General features: G+C 46.7%; 1 protein-coding gene across 50 annotated transcripts in view; it reads left to right on the top strand.

Annotated features, from left to right (window-relative positions):
* Nucleotides 1-20,094, top strand: part of SORBS1 (sorbin and SH3 domain containing 1) — a 231,596-nt gene that overhangs the window by 185,005 nt on the left and 26,497 nt on the right. For 26 of the 50 annotated variants that reach the window (XM_023240764.2, XM_023240769.2, XM_023240766.2 and 23 more), the window contains 4 exons: nt 7,497-7,669; nt 10,359-10,444; nt 13,532-13,699; nt 17,697-17,743. In XM_023240764.2, the coding sequence (XP_023096532.2) occupies nt 7,497-7,669; nt 10,359-10,444; nt 13,532-13,699; nt 17,697-17,743 (474 nt within the window). Of the gene's footprint in view, nt 1-7,496; nt 7,670-8,213; nt 9,690-10,358; nt 10,445-13,531; nt 13,700-17,696; nt 17,744-20,094 lie in introns of all 50 variants that reach the window. The other 24 variants (XM_023240763.2, XM_023240762.2, XM_023240761.2 and 21 more) reach the window with 2 other exon arrangements.

Genomic DNA, 20,094 nt, shown 5'->3' with positions numbered 1-20,094 from the left:
GATTGCTCCAGATCTCTCCCTGCCCCTACTGTTTTCAGGATTGCCCAGTGTTAACCCTTCTGCCTGGACTCCCCCCCCCCCCCAAACCTCCTTTCCTTTCCCCATCTCCCCAGAGTACACGGCACAGAAGAGGCTGCTTCTGGTGGCCGGGTGAATAAATTGTCAATGTGCCTTAGTTAATGGGTGAATTCTTACTGGATCTAACGCACGATGTTCAGTGTTAAAATAAGAGCATAAGATACAGTCCCTTAGTAGTTTGTGGGCAAAACACATACCCGGAAGGATGTTGGTAGCTGAAAAGGCAAAGTGGCAAATGAATGAAGGAGGTTAAAGGATTAAAAGTATTCAGGTTTGGGCCCCCTAGGGTACAATCAATCAATATAATAACTTAATAAAATAAATCGTAAGTAAAAGTTTTCAGAAGAAAAAGCAGTGCCCACAGGCTGTCAAAGTTAGGAGCACAGGTCTTGAATGAAATAATTTTAGTGACTTAATTGAACATGTACTATGAGCCAGGCCGTATGGTTAACATCTTATGTACATTCCCTCACTTAGTCCTTTCACCATTCCAGGGTCAAGTGTTATTTTTGATGCCCATTTTATAGGCGAGGAAACAAGCACATAAGGCCATGTGATGCCCACAATTCCACAGCTGGTACCCGGCCGAGCTATAGCCAGAAGAGGAATAATGAAGTTCTAGGAGAGTGGATGATGTTGGACGTAAACTCTCATCTGCACCGTACTGACTCAGAACTGGGCAGTAAATTCACAGAAAGCAAGCTACAATTGACTGGTTCTGAGGGATTAAAAAAAACAACGTAGGCAACTATTTGTAATACTGTGTTAGCAGGATTGAAGAGGGCTAACGCAACTGCTTAAAAGAGCACATCGCTTTCAGACGTTCTGAGTGTTTGTGTACCTAAAGATTATTTGCTGTGTTCATTTATCAAGCACTCTTATTTATGTCACTGAGATAGGTCTCCAAAGACCTCTGTTTCAGTCATAGTCTGGCTCTCATGAACTACTTGGCAGGAATACGTGAGTTTTATCTTCCTGCTATCCTACCAGTTGGGGATTTTTCAATAAGTCAGGCTAGGTTTCCTTCCAGTTTGTTTCAAATGAGTAAGGTTTTTCTGTATTTGGAATTGGTGGGGAGCCAGCCTCAGCACACTGCCTGACACTCGGGGAAGTGCACAGCAAATGTTTGCTGAATCAATGAATGTGCCTGGAATCTTTATTAACTAGCATCCAACTTGCTCAGCACTGAGGCCAGCAACTTTTGCAGACTGAATCTGGCCCCTCTGACTGGATAGTTAGGAAGGACGTGTTGAAAGAGACATTGGCAAGACTTGACTTAACCCCAAAGATTGAAGGAGGAGTCACAGGACAGCTCAGGTTCAAAAACATTGGGATTAAAAAAAAAAAATTTCTAGATTGATAGATAGAATGAGTCACTAGAGAAGGGATGATGTTGTTTTAAATCTACGTTCTTATCATATCTTGGACAGTTTAGAATTCTATTAATTAACATGACTACATATCACAGTGTTAAAAGAATGTGCATACAGAGAGGAAGAAATTCACCCATAGCCTCAATATCCCAGTATAACTACCAGTCCTTACTTTCAAAAAATATATATATATTAGTTTATTTTATTTTATTTTTGAGGGTGGGGAGGGGCAGAGAGAGACGGAGACACAGAATCTGAAGCAGGCTCCAGGCTCTGAGCTGTCAGCATAGAGGCCAACATGGGGCTCAAACCCATGAACCATGAGATCATGACCCGAGATGAAGTCAGATGCCTAAACCAACTGAGCCACCCAGGCACCCCCAAAAATATATTTTTTATGCTTGCAATCACAATGTCCAATTTTGTATTTTATTTCCCTAGAGTTATCAGATCTTAAGTCAGCCCTGACTTAATATCTGATGATTTTCATCATTGTCATTTCTCTTTTTATTTGAGAGAGAGAGAGAGAGAGAGAGAGAGAGAGAGAGAGAGCGCGCGCGCTCACATGAGCACACAAGTGGGGCGTGCGCATGAGCGGGGAGGGGCAGAGAGACACAGAATCACAAGCAGGCTGCGGGCTCTGAACTGGCAGCACAGAGCTTGATGCAGGGCTTGAACCCACAAACTGTGAGATCATGACCTGAGCCAAAGTTGGATTCTCAACTGACTGAGCCACCCAGGCGCCCCTCATCGTTGATGTGGATTAGCACTAATTCTTTAGCACTAATTCGTTTTTTGCTTAACTAAAGAGGCTTTCTCTATTTGGCCAGCAAGTGGCACTCAAGAGCACGCTGCTTTTTCCTCAGAAAACACTTTCTTTTAACCTAAGATGAAAACACAAATTATCACCTGAAGAACTATATGAAACTTTCCTGGGCCTTGAAAATGTTTCAGAAATCTGCATGTAAGCATTTAATTTTATAGAATCATTTACTCCACTGGTGTTTATTGAAAAGCAGTGCTAGGCACTGGGCATGCAAAGATTAGTAAGATGAACTGCCTGCCCTCAAGGGGCTCAGAGTGTGATGGGGACACAGGCTGGTAAATCACAATTAGAATCTGGTGTGGTAAACGCAGTGCTGGGACCCAGAAAGAGTAACAATCACATACTGTAAATATAAAAGGTAATTTTTTTCATGCAGTACAAAGGCTAAAGATTTTCTAGACTTCCTCCTCCAAAGCCACAGTTAAAAAGTTGCTTTTTTTTTTTCTTGCTAAAAACAACAAATGGTTCTGAACAGTGAATTCCATGAGGCTGGAATTTGTCGCCTATTTTGTTCCCTGTTGAAGCTCCACCTGGAAGAGTGATTCACACTTAATAGATGCTCAAGAAATACTTGAGTGTATATAAAATGAGCAGTGGAATGAACTACTGAGAGCTTTTCTAGAAATATCATTGACAGTGATCTGCAGAGATGACTGGAGGGGGTCAGGGCAGAAGAGGCAGAAGTGGTGGTGGTGAGGCGGTGGCCAGGGAGGTCAAGGGAAGGGACTGAAGTGAGCTGTGTAGGACAGGGAGGAAGCAGGACTTGGTAACTGGTTAGATTTGGGGAGCAAGGAGAGGGAGAAAGGGGTTGATTCCCTGGGCTTTTTGACTTGGGCGAGAGGAGACAGAAGAACAAAGCCGGGCTTGGTTTGGAGCATGTAGGGGTTAAGATGCCTGAGGAACACCCAGGTGGAGCTCTCCAGAAGGCAGTTCAATGTATGTGTCTGGAGCTCAGAAGAAAGGTCTATATGATAACAGGTTTGACGGTGGATTTCTTGGACAGTCTTACCATACTTAACAGTTTTACAGGTGAAAGAACTTGAGAAACAGCTTGCTTCCCAGCAGGTTAGCCTTAGCTGCCGCACATTGCCTACTGGAGTCAGGCTGGGGTCCCCCAGAGCCCACCTGGTCATACAGTTGCAAGTAGTTGGCCCTAAGAGGATTACTCCATTCTCTCACTTTATTCTTCCAGCGAGTGTTTTCGTTGAATCCCCTTGAAACTCAGCCCCCTTTGCATCTTAGCCAGAGGGCGGATTGTCTGGCCTGTCTCCTCCTGGCCTGCTGCTCTCTTTGAACTGAAAACTGGCTCAGCCCAAGCTGCTGAGAGCTGAGCTCCAGTGCTGAACTTGGCTTGTTTTGTTATGTGGTCGGTAGCTGCCAATGCTGATTGGGCCTTTCTCATCAGTCCAGGCTTTTCTCATCCTCTCTGATCTCTTTGAACGCAGTAAAGACCCAACAACTCTGTGACCCTCAACAATTGCCTTCACCACTCTGGCCCTCAGTTTCCCTTTGGTGCAATGGGACAAATGATGTCTGTCTTTCCAATAATTAGGAGATCTGATGGACAGCTTACATTTTAAAGCATTGTTCCAGAACTTATAGGAGACCCCAGTTGGGAAATTTTACACATCTGGAAAAAGCATGTTGGCTTTGGTATCAGAAAGAAAACAATTAGCTACAGCAAATCCATTCTGAGAGGTTTCCTGAGTTGCTGGTTTGTCATTCTGGTGGGGAAGCAGGACCAAATGGTGATAATGGATGGAATGAAGCCAGAAAGTAGAGTGGCTGCAGGCAGGAGGGGATTTCTGACAAGTAGTGAGGCTGAGAGGTATGAAGTCATGGCAGAGTGATGACCAGATGAAGCTGGGCAGACCTGGAGAAGACCGTGTTGGAAATTCTGACCGAGGCTGAGGCACTTCAGAGGACAGCAGGGTAGAAACCTCCTTCAGTCCCTCCCCAGTGCTGAGGGAGGTCTGTGAACCCCAAACCAAGGCCAGCAGGGCTTAAGAGACTGTCCTGTCACCACAGCTGAAGGAAAAGTCAGAAACTGCAACCAAAAAGAGGGTAGGCTCTAAAAGGGAAATTGAGATAAGGGGCAGATTTATGTTTAATTATGAAATTCAAAGTTAAAGCCAGTAGTTTGGGCTCCTGGGTGGCCCAGTTGTTAAGCATTTGACTTTGGCTCAGGTCACGATCTCACTGTTTGTGAGCTCGAGTCTCGCATCTGGTGAGCTGGAGCCCTGCATCAGGTGAGCTGGAGCCCTGCATCAGGTGAGCTCAAACCCCAGTTCAGGTGAGCCCCGCTTGTCTGTCTTTCTCCCCCCATCTCTCTGCCCCTTGCTCGCTTGTACTCTCTCTCTTTAATTAATTAATTAGCTAATTAATTAATTAAAGCCTGTAACTTAGATGAGCTTGCATTTATTTAAAGTGGCACATAGTGCCACCAGCTGGTAAGTCACCTTTATGGGTCGTCCTGCCCTCTAACTGAAGTTGACGCCGTGTCAATCAGAGGGTGGGGAGGAGGGTTGGGACACTGTTGAGCACCCCTGCGGGTAGAAACAGGAGAGCCAGAAGCTGTGTGGGTGACAGCCCTTGTCCCCAGGCCTCTGAGCCTGGCAGAGCCATGCCTCTGTCTCCGGGGGTGGGAGTGGGCACCTCCAATCGGGGACCAGGGTGCCAGTAAGGACAGCCAGCCTAGGCCTGGGCCGTGCCAAGTCCCTGCAGTCTTACTGTTGCCACCATTCTGATGACTCCATGGTCCCTGATATCAGGAGCCAGGAGCCTAAGTAGATGTGATGAAATTCTTATACTTGTGAAAGAATTTCTAAAAACATGATTGCATAAATCGAAGCAAATCCTTAATCAGATCACGTGTACCAATTTTACCATCAGAGAATTTGACCTCGTACTCATTCAACAAATATTTATTGAGTGTATTCATGGACCCGCTCGCGGGCCCCCTGCCAGTAAGGGCACAGCCTGGGAGAAAGAGATTTGTTGTATCGTGCCCCTTCCAGAGGTTTCTTCTCTTGGAGACACACCCTGGAGGCTGCTCTGTAGACCCAGTTCACTCGCACCCTTTTAGGCTCTCAGCTTTGAGAGTTGATTTTCTTTCCCCTTAAGTGTTCAGTAATGTTCTCCTGTCTTGGCTGAGAAAAGGGGAAAAGCATTTGATCCCCTGACATGGGTCCAGAGAGAGTGAGGAGAAGGACCTCGGGGAATCCTGACTCCCCTGGGCAGTCTCCTGAAATAGAGCATGGAAAGCTCTGGAAGCCAGTGGTGGGCACATGGTAAGGAGCTAGGAAGTGGTGGCTACCATGAGGGATGTCACCAGTGCTAGAAGCAATGGGATTGCTCAGCGGAACTTATGTACCCTGAGGTGCAGACATGGCCTATTCTACCAGAGTCTCCACCTCTTTTCCATTTCTGACTCCTGGGCTCCAGGGCCACTTGTCCCAGGGGTACATTCATGGCAGGTGACACTTGACAGTGACACGGAGCTCAAGCATCCTCAGGACTCCTGTGCTGTGCAAGCCTGGGCTCTTGAAAGGCACTGCCTCCTCGGTTGTAGGGAAATGTTACATATAAAAGTACAGTTGAGGGTGCCATGTGGTGCCCAACGACAAGGCTCAAGTTCCAGTGCTGCCATTGCACGGACGGTGGCTGCTTGGACAAGTGCTGATCTCTCAGTGCCTCCTTTCCCCATCCAAAAATGGGAAAAGTTGGATTGTTTGTGAGGATTAAAGAGAGAATGACCGTCAAGCCTCCCCCATACACAACTCTCACCACGTTGTGTAGAGTCATCGTTGTCATTATCTGTGACCACGGGGACCCAGAGGCTGTGTCGTATGTAAGAATAATCCCATCATCGATGGATGGGTAGAGGGAAAGAGATGGATAGGTATGTGATAAGCAAATGCAGTCCAGTGTTCTGTGTAGAATCTGGGGGTCCAGAAGATACGAGGGTTCACTATATAATTCCTTACGTTTTTCTATACACTTGATAATATTCATCATAAAATATTGGGACAAGCAATTCCATCTTCAGAGCTAAAAAATCCATACGGATACTAGTAAACCGAATTCAGTAGGACTAAAAAGCAGCCTAGCAGAAGCCTGAGTACTTTTGTGGGAAGGAGGTCATTCACTATCTGAGTGAGTGTATACGTGTGTCTCCGTGTGTCAGTGGGTGAGGGCGTAGAAAACAAGGATTAGGGGAAGGGAAGGGCTCAGTGAGTAAGTGCTCTTAATTTTTTCTGTACCCCACCTCATTCCTAAAAGGATTTGTGGTAACTTGCAAAAATACCTAGAATTTCAACAAGGTAAAAATAAACAGAAGATGCAAATGAGCAAGAGTTTATACTCCTATTATATTTCAAAAGGTTCTGACTACAAATTTTGAAAGAAGCTGGTGCAAAATGTGGCTGGGATAGTAATGGCATATAGAATCCCAGGTTCCCCTTTGGTGACCGGTTTTCCTGGAGACCCAGGATAATTGTTGACTTCAGTGCTCCATCAGCCAAAGTGCTTGTGAAGAATAACCCAGAGAAATAATCCAAGTGGTGAACTTGAAGTCACCAACTTTGGCTGGCAACATGTCAGAGGAGGCTCCGCTCATGTCTTCAGCTATGCCATCTTGTCCCCCAGCACCCACCCTGCCCTCCCCGCCCCCTTCTCCCAGCCCTCCCTCCCCAGAGTTTCTCAGAGTTACTCTTTTAAAGCACAGATGCCGTCATTTCTTTTCTTTCCTTTTCCTTTGTTTTTTAACACGTATTTATTTTTGAGAGACAGAGGACAGAGAATTTGAATGGGGAAGGGGCGGAGAGAGAGAGGGAGACACAGAATCTGAAGCAGGTTCCAGGCTCTGAGCTGCCAGCACAGAGACCAACAAGGGGCTCAAACTCACAAACTGCGAGATCATGACCCGAGCCTAAGTCGGCCACTCAACCCAGTGAGCCACTGGGATGCCCCCAAATGCCATCATTTCAGTTAGAGCACTTTGCTGTTCCAGCACGATTCCTGAGCATTCAGGGGCACCCTTGGGCTTGTGTTGTCTGAAGAGCTCTAAGTAAGACTGCCCTTTAGAAAGGACAGTGCTTGATCAGGATGCCAAGAAGTGTGATTCTTGCCCTCAGGTGGTAATGTGCTTTTTAGAAAAATGTTAAAAATTCTAACTTCCATTCTTTTTTTTCTCTCTCTTAAAATTCCACTGTCTTTAGTATATATTCTTCCAACTTCCATGCAGTGAAGAGGGAATCCGATGGGGCTCCCGGGGATCTTGCTAGTTTGGAGAATGAGAGGCAGATCTATAAAAGCGTCCTGGAAGGTGGAGACATCCCTCTCCAGGGTCTGAGTGGGCTCAAGCGACCCTCCAGCTCGGCCTCCACTAAAGGTAACTGGGGGAAGCCTGCAGGGCTCTGGCTCATCCGCACGGTTATCTGGGTGTGTGTCACCCATCCACGCCCGTTATCAGGATGTCGGCAGTGGGTGACTTCCAGCTACGAGGATATCCTTTGCCTGCGCAGGTCCATTTCCAGGCCTTGGAGGCCTCTTAGTCCCCTCCCCTAGTTTCTCACCGGCCATTTTTCTTTCTGGTATTAGTGGTTTCCCTTCCTTTGAACCCCAACCTTGCTCTCCCTAAAGCATCTCTCTCTCTCTCTTGTCCTGATTCCCTTTTCTGAGAACGGAGCTGAGCCTTAGCTCCCATAACTCCAGCAGGGTGGCCGTTTTCCGTTGCATCTTTGCACCTGCTTTGCAGCACAGATTATTTTGCTTCCGGACATCGACTGGAAACTAAAAAAAAAAAAAAAAAAAAAAAAAACACACACACAAAACCCTTATGACAAATGAGCATGTGACCTCTTTTTTTTTTTTTTTTAAGCGGCTTTCAGCTTTAACCTAATGGGTCTGTTTATTTTATTCTGCATGCTTTCCAGTGGATCGTAAAGGTGGGAATGCTCACATGATTTCTTCATCTTCAGTTCCTAGCCGAACGGTTAGCACTAGCAATGCGTTAGGCCCCTTGTGTAAGCACAAGAAACCCCTGTCCGCTGCGAAAGCCTGCATTTCGGAAATCCTTCCCTCTAAATTCAAACCCAGGCTCTCTGCTCCCAGCGCTCTTTTGCAGGAACAGAAGAGCATCTTACTGCCAGCAGAAAAGGCTCAGAGCTGTGAGAACCTTTGTGTTTCACTGTCTTTGAATGATTCCAAAAGAGGTCTCCCCCTCCGAGTGGGCGGGAGCATCGAGAACCTGCTCACGCGCTCCCGGCGGGACTGGGACAGCAAGTCGAGCAGCACCGTGAGCCTGCAGGAGTGTGGCACCAGCGCCAGGAGGCCCTGCCCTCTCTCCAGAAGGGCCGGGTTGCAGTTCACTATGTTCTATCGGGACATGCACCAGATCAACCGAGCTGGCCTCTTCCTGGGTTCCATCTCCTCCTCGAGCGTGCGAGATCTTGCCTCCCACTTTGAAAGGAGCAGCCTGACATTGGCCAGGGGTGAGCTGGGCCCCAGCCAGGAGGGCTCAGAGCACATCCCCAAGCACACCGTCTCCTCCCGCATCACAGCTTTTGAGCAGCTGATCCAGCGGTCCCGGTCCATGCCGTCCCTGGACCTGTCTGGGAGGCTGAGCAAGTCCCCCACGCCCGTACTGTCCCGGAGGGGCCTGATCTCGGCCCGCTCGGCTGAGTCCCTCCTGGAGTCAACCAAGCTCCGTCCCAGGGAGATGGACGGGATGAACCCCGGGGGGCTCTATGCCTCCCCGACGTGTGGCAATATGGCCGAGCCCACCTTGGGCTTCAGGGGCCTCGTGCCTTCTGAGCCCCTCTCTGCCTGCTCTGACGAGCTCGACCACTGTTCAAACGTCTCCAGTGACAGCAGAGAGGGCAGCAGCGGCAGTGTCCACGGAGACTTCCCCAAGCACCGCCTCACCAAGTGCAAGGGCACCTGCCCGGCCTCGTATACCCGCTTCACCACCATCCGGAAGCACGAGCAGCAGCAGACCTCCAGGCAGCCTGACTGGCGCCCAGATCTCAGAGGGGACAGGAGCACACTTCTCAGGAACATCTACTTAATGAGCCCCCTCCCTTTCCGGTTGAAAAAGCCCCTCCAGTACCACCCCAGGCAGCCTCCCTGTGGTGACTTCTCAGCCCCTCTGGCAGGCCAGAAGCCAGACTTCCCCAGCCAGCCCCATCAGGACGAGACCCCCTCTAGGGGGAAGCCCTCGGTTCCCAAACGCCTGTCTTCCCGACACACCATGGCGAGGCTGAGCCGGATCTTGGAGCCCCCTCAGGGAAGACCTGTGGTCCCAGAGGACTGCCTGAGGGCCTTTAATAATGGCAACTCCATGCCGTCCTCAGACCATGGCCTGGACAGGAACAACAACCCACAAAGTGAACTGGGAACATCCCTTGGAGGTGGCCTTTGTGTATTTGCCCAGTCTCCCCTCACCCGTCTCTCCACTTTGCTTGCTTTGTCCCCTCCTCCCGTGTGCCCTTGGTGCTCATTTTCTGGTCTGTCCTTTGTTTTCTGTTTGTTTTGCTTGGCAATTAATCATGGCTCGTAGTGGCTGCACTTCTTTAAAAACAAAGCCCCCCCCCCCCATGTCATTTAGACTAACCACCAAACTCTGTTTCGAAAGAAAAATTGGCCGTTTAGCTCATCTGAGAAATTCGTCCATGTGAGCTCTTGAACCCCTTGCAGTTCACACCAATCCTCAGTCCCCCTGCGGTTTTTTGAGAGGCAGCCTCTCTCAGTGGCCCTGTGTGTGTGTGAGTGTATGGTGTGTCCCTGTAAGGTCCTGCACGCCTCTTAGTAGGGACACTTTTCAAAGAAGGTCCTCTCTCTGCTCACTTTTTGCCTTCTGATTCGTTTTCTTTGTATTGAGCTAGTTTACAAGGAAATCCAAAAAGTGGGGCTGAGGGGGAAGGAATTTGGTTTTTCTTGTCCTTCAGAATTTGATTATTGGTCAATAATCCATGATTGTAAAAACTTGGTTTTTATAACGGATGAAAGGTAAAATCTTATCCCAGTCTGGTTTCCCACTAAATCTTTGCCTGTTTTAATTCTACTTTGTTGTTTTGAAGATTCAGAATCACCAAGACATTTTATACCTGCTGATTATTTGGAATCCACGGAAGAATTTATTCGAAGGCGCCATGATGATAAAGAGGTAAATGCCATCTCTAAAATCTCTTAGCTCTTATGCAGATAAAAAACAGGAAGCAAACATTCTAGTCATCTGTCACAGAGGTGACCTGACCTAGCAATGGGAAGCAAAAATTGGCATTTTCACAAGTGGGTGTTTATGTGACCTAAGCTCAATTGTTCCGCTTCTCCAAAAAGTAGGGCTTATTTCGTCACAGGCACTAGGTTCGAAATGCCAAGTCTCACTAGCGTCCCTGCAGGAGAGGTTCAGAAAGAGGCTGCCTACCACTGCATGAGGGGATCTGGGGTCCACTCCTCTCATCCCCTCCCCATACCCACTTTGGTATTCTCTAGGGAAACCCACCCACGTGTTTTCTCATACTGCCCACCCCTCTTTGGCACAGAGCACAACTCATACTGGGAAGGGTGCAGCAGGAGAAAGAGGAAACAGAAATAATAACCACCATGATACATTTTATAAAACAATTTGACGAAGTTGCCTTTAACTCAGGAGGAGGAGAGATACCCTAGTAAATGTTGGGAACCCCCCCGCCAAGAAATTCAGGATGCACACATCTTCTCGCAGCTGCTGAAATGTCTGTACTGCAGTGGAATGACTGACAAGGCAGGGAAAGGATTTCGGAAAAGGTAGTTCTGCATATCGGCTAAATGGGCAAAAATCCCAAGCTTCTTTTGTGATGAAGTGGTGTTATAAGGCATGCTTTCTGGCCTTTGCATGCCCAGGGGAAAGGGTCCTGTAGATTAAACCATCTCCGATGACCATTTTCCTGTATCAAGTTAAGAAGTGGAAGAATGGCTTTGAACCTGGTGGCAGTAGGGGACAGTGTTCACGTGTATACAACTCTGGCCCCTTCCCTATAACGTCTGAAGCCCTTTTCCTATTTTCTGTTTTGCTGAGCGGTTTCAGAGTTAAGGCAGGTTTTCCTTAAGGATTTAAGGTAAGGCTGACCTTGAAGGGCGAGGGGTCCTGGATGATGATAGTCATTGCTGCTGCGACAAAAAGACCATAGTGCTCCCCCTCTCCAGGCATAACACCATATTCATGAAGCTATTTACACCTGTCCAGGGGGGAGAAAACAAGGAAGCATTTGATGTACAGACTTACAGTGAGTGTCCATCAGGCCACAAAACTGTTTCATTTCTAGTCACTGTCACTGAGATACAAGGGTCCCACCTATGTAAAGTGAAAGAAGGTGACATTCCATTTTATTAGTATAAACACTAGTATCCAACATGGAAAGCTTTGTGAATAGAATCGTGCCTGCCACATGGGGGGCATATTTTACTCGGTCGGTTTACCAATTGTTATAAGGTGCGTTCGCAAGGTGACCAGCTTGTTTGCTGAATAAGGCTGGCTCACAAATCCTTAAGAATGTCGTGTCTTTATTCACGGTATTTGCCTTCTGTGGTTAATCTGTGGGAATGATGGATTTGTTGAGGTCAGACTCAAGCACTGGGTTGGGAGCTTTGCTCCATTGCTGTCCACTTTCACTGATTTTATGTAACCATGGCCCAAGCACCAGGGACGTGGCAGCCTCAAACCTCGGTCCATTACCATTGATACAGAAACAACTCACACTTCCAGCTAATGGAGTGTCGGTCTTGACGTTTTTCTGTGCAAATGCTTTATTCCTAATATTGATGATAGTGGCATTTCTGAAAGTGAGAACATGTCAGTCCTAAAAGGGATATTAGTAGTCCTCCGGCCAAGCCCTTGTTTTAGCCAGGAAAGGACTCCAGTGGGGTAGAGACTTGCCCAAGGTCACGTAGCAAGTTAACTGACACAAGAGGCACAGCTGGAAACCAGGGCTCCAGATTCCTGGGCGGGTCCATTTTTGACAGCACCGGGCTTTGCAAAGCACTTTCTCACGTGCTTTCTCATTTAATCTTTACAACAACTTATCTGAGCACTGGACATCCCACAGCCATTTAATGAGTTGTTACTTGATTATTTGCAGACCCTAGAGAAAAATGCATAAATCAGGCCCACCATCCTTTGGGGCTGGATATCCCTTGAGGCATTTAATTGCCTGCTGGAAGATGACTAATGTCTTACGAAAATGCTAAGAATGACCATTTCTAATTAATGCCTTTCTATAAGGAATGTTAATCCCAGGAATGTGCAACTGGTAGGGAATAAGAAAACACATTAAAACTCTATTCCAGAGAATTTTCAATAGGAAATGAGAACATTTGGTAAAATGCAACATTGTTGAATTATTTGAAAAAGCCTTTAAAAATAGAAATAGATGACCATTTCCTTAACTGGGGAGAGTGTATTTCTTCTAAACCCAGGTACCCTTATTCTTCATCTTCTATGTTTATATTCTACATCACTCCTTTAAACTCAGCTTCACTTCACCTAATGAAGAACAGTTAAGTAAAAAGTACAGTAAGAAAGTAATTGATGTTGTCTGCCAGTCACATAAATAGCTTTTAGTTCACATGCAAAGGCCTCCTAAAAATTGTGCCCAGAGGAAGCGGCCAGCCGATAAGGGGTGCCGTATTTTCTGAAGTGGGCATCTCTACAGAGCATATTAGAATAACAGACTAAGGAAGCACAAAAATGACCTAGTTGTCGTAGGTCCTGCATTGTAAGGACCCAGATTTGGGTAGCAGGAATCAGCCAGCCCTGGCCCCACCAAGGGAATACACTGGGAACTCATCACTGCCTAAACGAGGTGAGGCTCGCACTCCCAGCCCCCCACCTCCAGCCCAGCATGCCTGTGAATGCTCCGGGCACCTCCCCCTGGGGGACCTGGGCTTTGTTGCCATGTACTGGGGACAGGAGGCTTTTGGCTGAGCCAGAGGATGGTTTTCCAAGCAGTGTAACTGTCTGGAACTCGTCCTTCCCCCATGTCCCAGTGCTCCCCATGTTTCCCGTGCAGTGCTGTCTCCCTACTACACAGGGCGCATGGAGTGTGGTTACACCAAGGATGTAGTAGTTGTGGCCATAAAGCCCGTCTGACGCCTGCCCCTCAGAACTTCCTCCCTATTGATCCAGCACCTGTCTCCTCAGTTGTGTCGTTGGCAGTTTTCCAATACCCTGGACCAGATGATTCACTGCCCATTTTATGCAATTTCCTGGCAGAAACTTTTAGCGGACCAGAGACGACTTAAGCGTGAGCAAGAAGAGGCCGATATTGCAGCTCGTCGCCACACGGGCGTCATTCCGACGCACCATCAGTTTATCACTAATGAGCGCTTTGGGGACCTCCTCAATATAGACGATACGGCAAAAAGGAAATCTGGGTCAGAGGTCTGTTTTGGTCGCCTCAGTCTGCTGCTTGACCCAAAGCGATGCTTGCCTCCCCTCAGCATCGCCTTCTGTAGGCCAAATTAGTTCTCCAAACGGCATCTGTCATCCTGGCTCCCCCATAGGCTTGCTTTGGCTCTTCTGCGGCTGGTCATGGACATGAGTCCCATTATGTCCTTGCTCTGTATGTTCAAGCATGCCTGGCTGTGGGACCGGGATCCGCTGGCACACACCCCCCCCCGCCCCCCACTGCATGCCTTAGAGCGTCGCCTGCCTTCGTGAACCCAGTCCTCTACATCCTGCATTTTATCATGACACTGTGCTGCCTGTGCATTCTGCCTAGAAACTTTATATTTTAGTGCGTGTGCATTAGTAACTGCAGTGTGGTCAGTTATGAGTCTTCTTTGAAGAGATGGTGTTGTGAAACTTACTACAAAAGTTAGCAAGCGTTGTGTTACTTACGCCATTTACACAGGTCCCGAAATCTCAGAGAATGAAATTGCCGCTCAGTAGTAACTGATGAATTAATTGTAAAGGGTGTTTAGCAGTGCTACAGCCTCACTGAAAAACTTTGAAACCCAAAGAGTTTTGCAGTTAGGACAAGCCCACACAGAGTGAGAGAGCCCTCCGAGAGACATTGCGTTTGTTCCCTTAATTTTGACATTTCTCAGCTGAGATTATAAAACTTAATATTACAAAAGGCACAAAGAAAGCATAAACCTTTGAAGTGATTTTATCTGGGCCTTGGCCTCCTGCACTAAGATCAACATGTTGAAATTATTTTTTTTTTAATAATTTTTTAATGTTTTGTTTATTTTTGAGACAGAGTGCAAGTAGCGGGGGGCGGGGCAGAAGATCCAAAACGGGCTCTGTGCTGACAGCAGAGAGCCCGATATGGAACTCGAACTCACAAACCGTGAGATCATGACCTGAGCCAAAGTCAGGCTCAACCAACTGAGCCACCCAGGCACCCCGACAACATGTTGAAATTCTTATGCTGGCCAAATGCTGTGTCTTGTGTCAGGGTATGTTTTGCCATGTAGCCCTCAGTGGCTCCCTAAGGATTAGCTCCTTTTGGGGAAGTGTGTGTGTCTGGGGCTTGGGAGGCAGGGAACTGGGCGAGTGACACCAAAGCATATATAGTTTTATAATCTTTAGATGTAATAGATTAATATTCACATTTCTGCCTTTTGTTTTTTTTTAATTTTTTTTTCAACGTTTATTTATTTTTGGGACAGAGAGAGACAGAGCATGAACGGGGGAGGGGCAGAGAGAGAGGGAGACACAGAATCGGAAACAGGCTCCAGGCTCCGAGCCATCAGCCCAGAGCCCGACGCGGGGCTCGAACTCACGGACCGCGAGATCGTGACCTGGCTGAAGTCGGACGCTTAACCGACTGCGCCACCCAGGCACCCCGCATTTCTGCCTTTTGAGTGACAGAGGCACTGGCTGTTCATCAAATGGTTTTTGTTTTGTTTTTCAAAGAAGTGGAAGGTTTCTGTGACAAAGAAAAGAACCAGAATGAAGGAAGGAGAGCAGGGAAGGGGAAAGGAGGCTCTAAGGTGACGGAGAAAAAGAAAATGTAACAAGGAAGAGGCAGAAGTTGGCAGGAGTCACTCGGACGCCAGGGAGAGACAGCTCCCCAGTATTCCAGCTCCTCAAAACCACCCTGTTCCGAAGGCTCTGGTGACAGATTATCCGCATTCACAGGCCCACCTGCTTGCAAGTGATGGAGAGGAGGGGAACCTGGAAGGCACCAGGGGGCTGCATGGTTACAGGTGTAGGTAATACAGGGACGTGAAAATGCAGCTGGGGCAGCACAACCACGGAAAGAAGCAAGCCAACTGCCTAACCCACCCTGCCTCCCTTCCAGAGCAGTGATTGTCAAACTTGAGCGCTCATCAGAATCTCCTAGGAGCCCATCCGCAAAGGTTCTAAGTCTAGGGTGGGCCCCAAGGATTGCATTTCTAACCAGTTCCCAGGTGATGCTGATGATGCCAGTTTAGGGACCACGCCCCGAGAATCACTACCCTAGATGTTGACTGACAGACACAGGAAAATAGGGACCAGCAAGTCCCGGGTGCACAGGGCTGTGTAGATGGACATCAGCCCCACTGAGGAGAACCCGAGTGACCACCAATTCTGTGCGAGACCCTGTGCAGAGGCAGAAATAGGACTCAGGCTGTGTCCTTGGGAAGCTGGGAGTGTAGTGGAAGAGGCATCCTCCTGGCAGTTGTGTCTGTTGTAGCAAGTGACAATGTTGTGCAAGCCGAGAGAGGGAGGGATGGATTAGGCCTCAGGGAGACAGAGACAGATAAACAGGGCGATGATGCTCTGTATAGGCAACAATGACTCATGACACGTCTTAGCAGTTCAATGGAATCAGTGTTTCTCAACCTGGAGTAATGTGTGGATTCTGTTGAATGGGCAAAAAATTTTTTTGTTTTCACCAATCCCCAGTATTGGCCTAAGCCAGTTTACAAATTAAGTAGTAAATTGCACACCTGTAGAACTCAATTTAACCAACAGGTGATATCATTTTGCCTGAACTCAGTTGCCACTCAAAGTGTGAATATGGTGCTATTTGGTATACATTTTTTAAAGTTCACACAGCTCTACAGCTGGCTGTCCTGGGGTAACCACCACGTTTGTTTTTTTGTTTTTGTTTTTTAATTGGAATCCCTGAAATTTTTGTCCTTACAATGTTGGTCATCTGGGCTTCTCTTGCGAACTTGTCATTTATCATTCATTCCACATCTTTCTTATTTGCTTGCAACTATTGTGCTCTTTGGTCACAGACAGATACAAATTCGGGCACTGAAATTGTGTGACATTGATTATAAAGTAGTCGTTTAGTTGACCTGTACTATATATGTGAACAGATAGAAACATCGACGTGAAAATGCAAAAATAAATTCCTGTGGGGAATTCATCACCCTAAAGAAAATTCCTACAAGATCCCAGCTTTGGGGGCCTTCACATAGGGGACATATCACGGAGGGGTTTCGGACCTAACCCTAAGCTTGATGGAGCTTTTAAATACCATTTTATGTTCCTCACTGAGTCTCCCATTTCCCACCCCCCACCCCCACTTTGTCCTCTAATATTGAAGAGGAAGTGTGTGAAATTGGGGAAGACCTTAACTTACCACGTTAGGAATTGAGAGTTGATCTGAGGGACACTTGAGAGGCTCAGCCAACTTCAAAGCAAGGAAGTGACAGACGGAAATATTTGAGAATGTTATTTGTGCTCTTGAGTGACCGTAGATGGAAGCGTAAAGAACACAAAGTCAAAGGAAGCTTTGTACGTGTAGGAACTAGAGGTCAGACCTGAACATGGTTTTGGAGGGAGGGCTGGCGTGACTTAGCGACAGACTTGAGGAACTGGAATCTGAGGAGGACTTCCAGGCCTGGGGGATCCAGAGGGAGAGGAATACCCAAAAGGGAAGGAAGCCCTGGAGAAAGAGAATGAACTCAAGGCTTGCTCTGTCTGGCTTTTGAGGTGATCTCACAGAACATGAGTAATATATGGAGTCAAAGATGACATGAGAGGTGAATCAGGGTTTCATCCACTTGCAAATCAAAATTTTAAGTCAGACAAATAGAATATGTCCCCTAAAGATGGAGACAGTAGATAAGGAATGTCTGAGGACTTCTGAGTGGTGTGTGTGTGTGTGTGTGTGTGGCTGTTGTTGTTGTTGTTGTTTTTAATAGTCATGGTCAGCTTTGGGGAAATAGCACTTCAGCTATGGGACTTTTCAAAGCATCTCTTCCCCAAATCTGGCCCTCCTTGGGGAGATTCTCATGCATGACATAGTTGATCAAACATTCATCTAATGTTCTACTGAGGTCAGATAAGTGGAATTTGGCCCAGATTTCTACACCAGAATGAACTAGTTAGAGTGAATTTTTCTGCTTTGCTTTCTGGAAACTTCTGAAAATGTGTCCTTTCCATTGTGCATAAATTGTGATTTTAAATTGTGACTGTTTCTTGTGTTTAGATGAGACCTGCCAGAGCCAAATTTGACTTTAAAGCTCAGACCCTAAAGTAAGTACCACCACTTTGTTGTTATTTTTAACTGCCTCTTTGAAACACAGCTCACTTGTAGAGAAGAGATAGAGGAATAACAGCAATGATTCAAAACAGTAATTTATAGAGTTTACTACGTGCCAAAGACTATTCAAGTTACATATGTTAACTGATTCAGCCCTCACCAGAACCCTCTGGGGTTGGTGCTATTATTACCCCCTTATAGTAATGGAGAAGCCAAAAGGCTGTGAGGGTAAGGAACTTGCCCCAGCTGGTCAGTGCTAGAGGCAAGGGATTCAAATCCAGGTAGCCTGGGCTCCTACCACCATATGCATGCCACCCTGCTGCCTCCTATACAGGGATTCAGTTTCCTTGATGAAGCGGAGGCCAAATCTGACCCACTCTTTCTCTGGAAGAACCAGAACCAGTTTCTAGGAAGATAACTTTTTTTCGGTTTTGCTACAACATCTTACGACATTCAAAGCTTATGGGAACCCACAGAAAACCAACATTTCTCTAAGTATGTTCCTCAAAGTGCTAGCTGTGTAAAATATTTCTTGAAAAGAGTATTACGTGCTAGAAATGAATCCGGGAACCACTGCTTCCATATCTCCCATGCCCCTTTCTCCCCAGAGACTTTGCTATTGACGTAGTAATAGCTCTAGAAGGCTTTCAATGAAGAAACCTGATGAGTTCATTTAACCCAGTGTTACCTAAATTCACATGACCAGGAAGCCTTTCTATCTCCATGGAATGAAATTTGGCAAATGCTACTACAGACTGGATTCCACGAGGAACTTACTCAGTTCCTATCTAATTATGGGTTAAAATGGGCCATGAGTTTCCGCTGGTGGCAATACCAGCAGCCATCCCATCGTCCTGCTGATAGAGGCCCCACGTCTCCATCCTCGGTGATGAGAGGGAGAGTTCTCCATCACTGGATGCTTGGAAATGCCATGCAGAGCCCACGCAACCATAATTCTGATCTTCTCCTAACACTAAACGTGACCAGGCCACAGTTCCCAGACCTACGTACGAATCTGCTGTGTTGGGTTTGCTTGTAATTACTCTAGTCCTTTAGCTTATCGGCTCATGAGAAGTGGCAGCCTAGTGTGCTGGGAAGATGGGCTCTAGAGTCAGGAAGCCCTGTGCGTGAGTCATGACTGTGCCACTTACTGTCTCTGTGACCATGAACAGGGTCACCAAGCTCCACCTCAAATTTCTTCATTTATAAAATGGGCATAAAAATGCCACTCTGGCGGGGCAGCTGAGGCAATGCTTATAAAACATTTTGCAGAATGTAGCAAAAGTCAGCATCTCCCCTGCCCCTTCTTTTTAACCAGAGAGAAGATAACAGAGGTATATAAATTGATTTTTAGTTTAATCAAGCAATACCTTTTCCCCTTTTTTCTTTGAATTGAGCGAGACCCACATAATCTTTGAATGGTATTGTGATGATTATATTTGTGTAGATTTCATTAAAATGTCTTAGAACAATTTTGTCCTCAGAGCGACCTTGTCAGAAGAGAGGAAGAGGGCTGATGGAGACAGAATTGTCACTATTTACCAGTATTGCTAATGCTGGAGAGAGGGCTCCTTCCTCCTGACTCGGTGCTATTATCACACCAAGTTCACTCCTAGAACAGTTAACAAAACTTTTTTTTCTTTTTAATTTACATCCAAATTAGTTAGCATATAGTGCACCAATGATTTCAGGAGTAGATTCCTTAGTGCCCCTTACCCATTTAGCCCATCCCCCTTCCCACAGCCCCTGCAGGAGTTGTTCTCCCTGGAGAACCCTCAGTTTGTTCTCCATATTTATGAGTCTCTTCTGTTTTGTCCCCCTCCCTGTTTTTATATGATTTTTGTTTCCCTTCCCTTATGTTCATCTGTTTTGTCTCTTAAAGTCCTCATATGAGTGAAGTCATACAAAACTTTTTTTTAAAAGAGTAAATGACAGGGGCCACCTGGGTGTCTCAGTCGGTTAAGCATCCGACTTTGGCTCAGGTCATGATCTCACAGTTCGTGAGTTCAAACCCCGCATCAGGCTCGCTGCTGTCAACACAGAGTCTGCTTCAGATCCTCTGTTGCCCTCTCTCTCTGCCTCTCTGCCTCTCTGCCTCTCTCTCTCTCGCTCTCTCTCAAAAACAAACATTAAAAAAATTAAAAAAAAAATAGAAGAGCAAGTGACATATCCATTGACTTGAGTCTTCTAAACATCTTTAATCACTGGGTTCTACTTTTCTCCACAGTATGTTACTTGAAAAAGTGTTCTGTAGGAGTGCTCAACTCAATGAAGTTAAACAGGTTTCTTACCCACAGGACTTCTCTGAGCCTCTACTGTACTAATACATGTGGTGACACTCTGG

This window comes from Felis catus, chromosome D2, assembly GCF_018350175.1.
Source record: "Felis catus isolate Fca126 chromosome D2, F.catus_Fca126_mat1.0, whole genome shotgun sequence".
Classification (NCBI taxonomy): Eukaryota; Metazoa; Chordata; class Mammalia; order Carnivora; family Felidae; genus Felis; species Felis catus.
The sequence above is the reverse complement of the archived record's forward strand: the minus strand, read 5'-3'. Positions and strand labels throughout refer to the sequence as shown.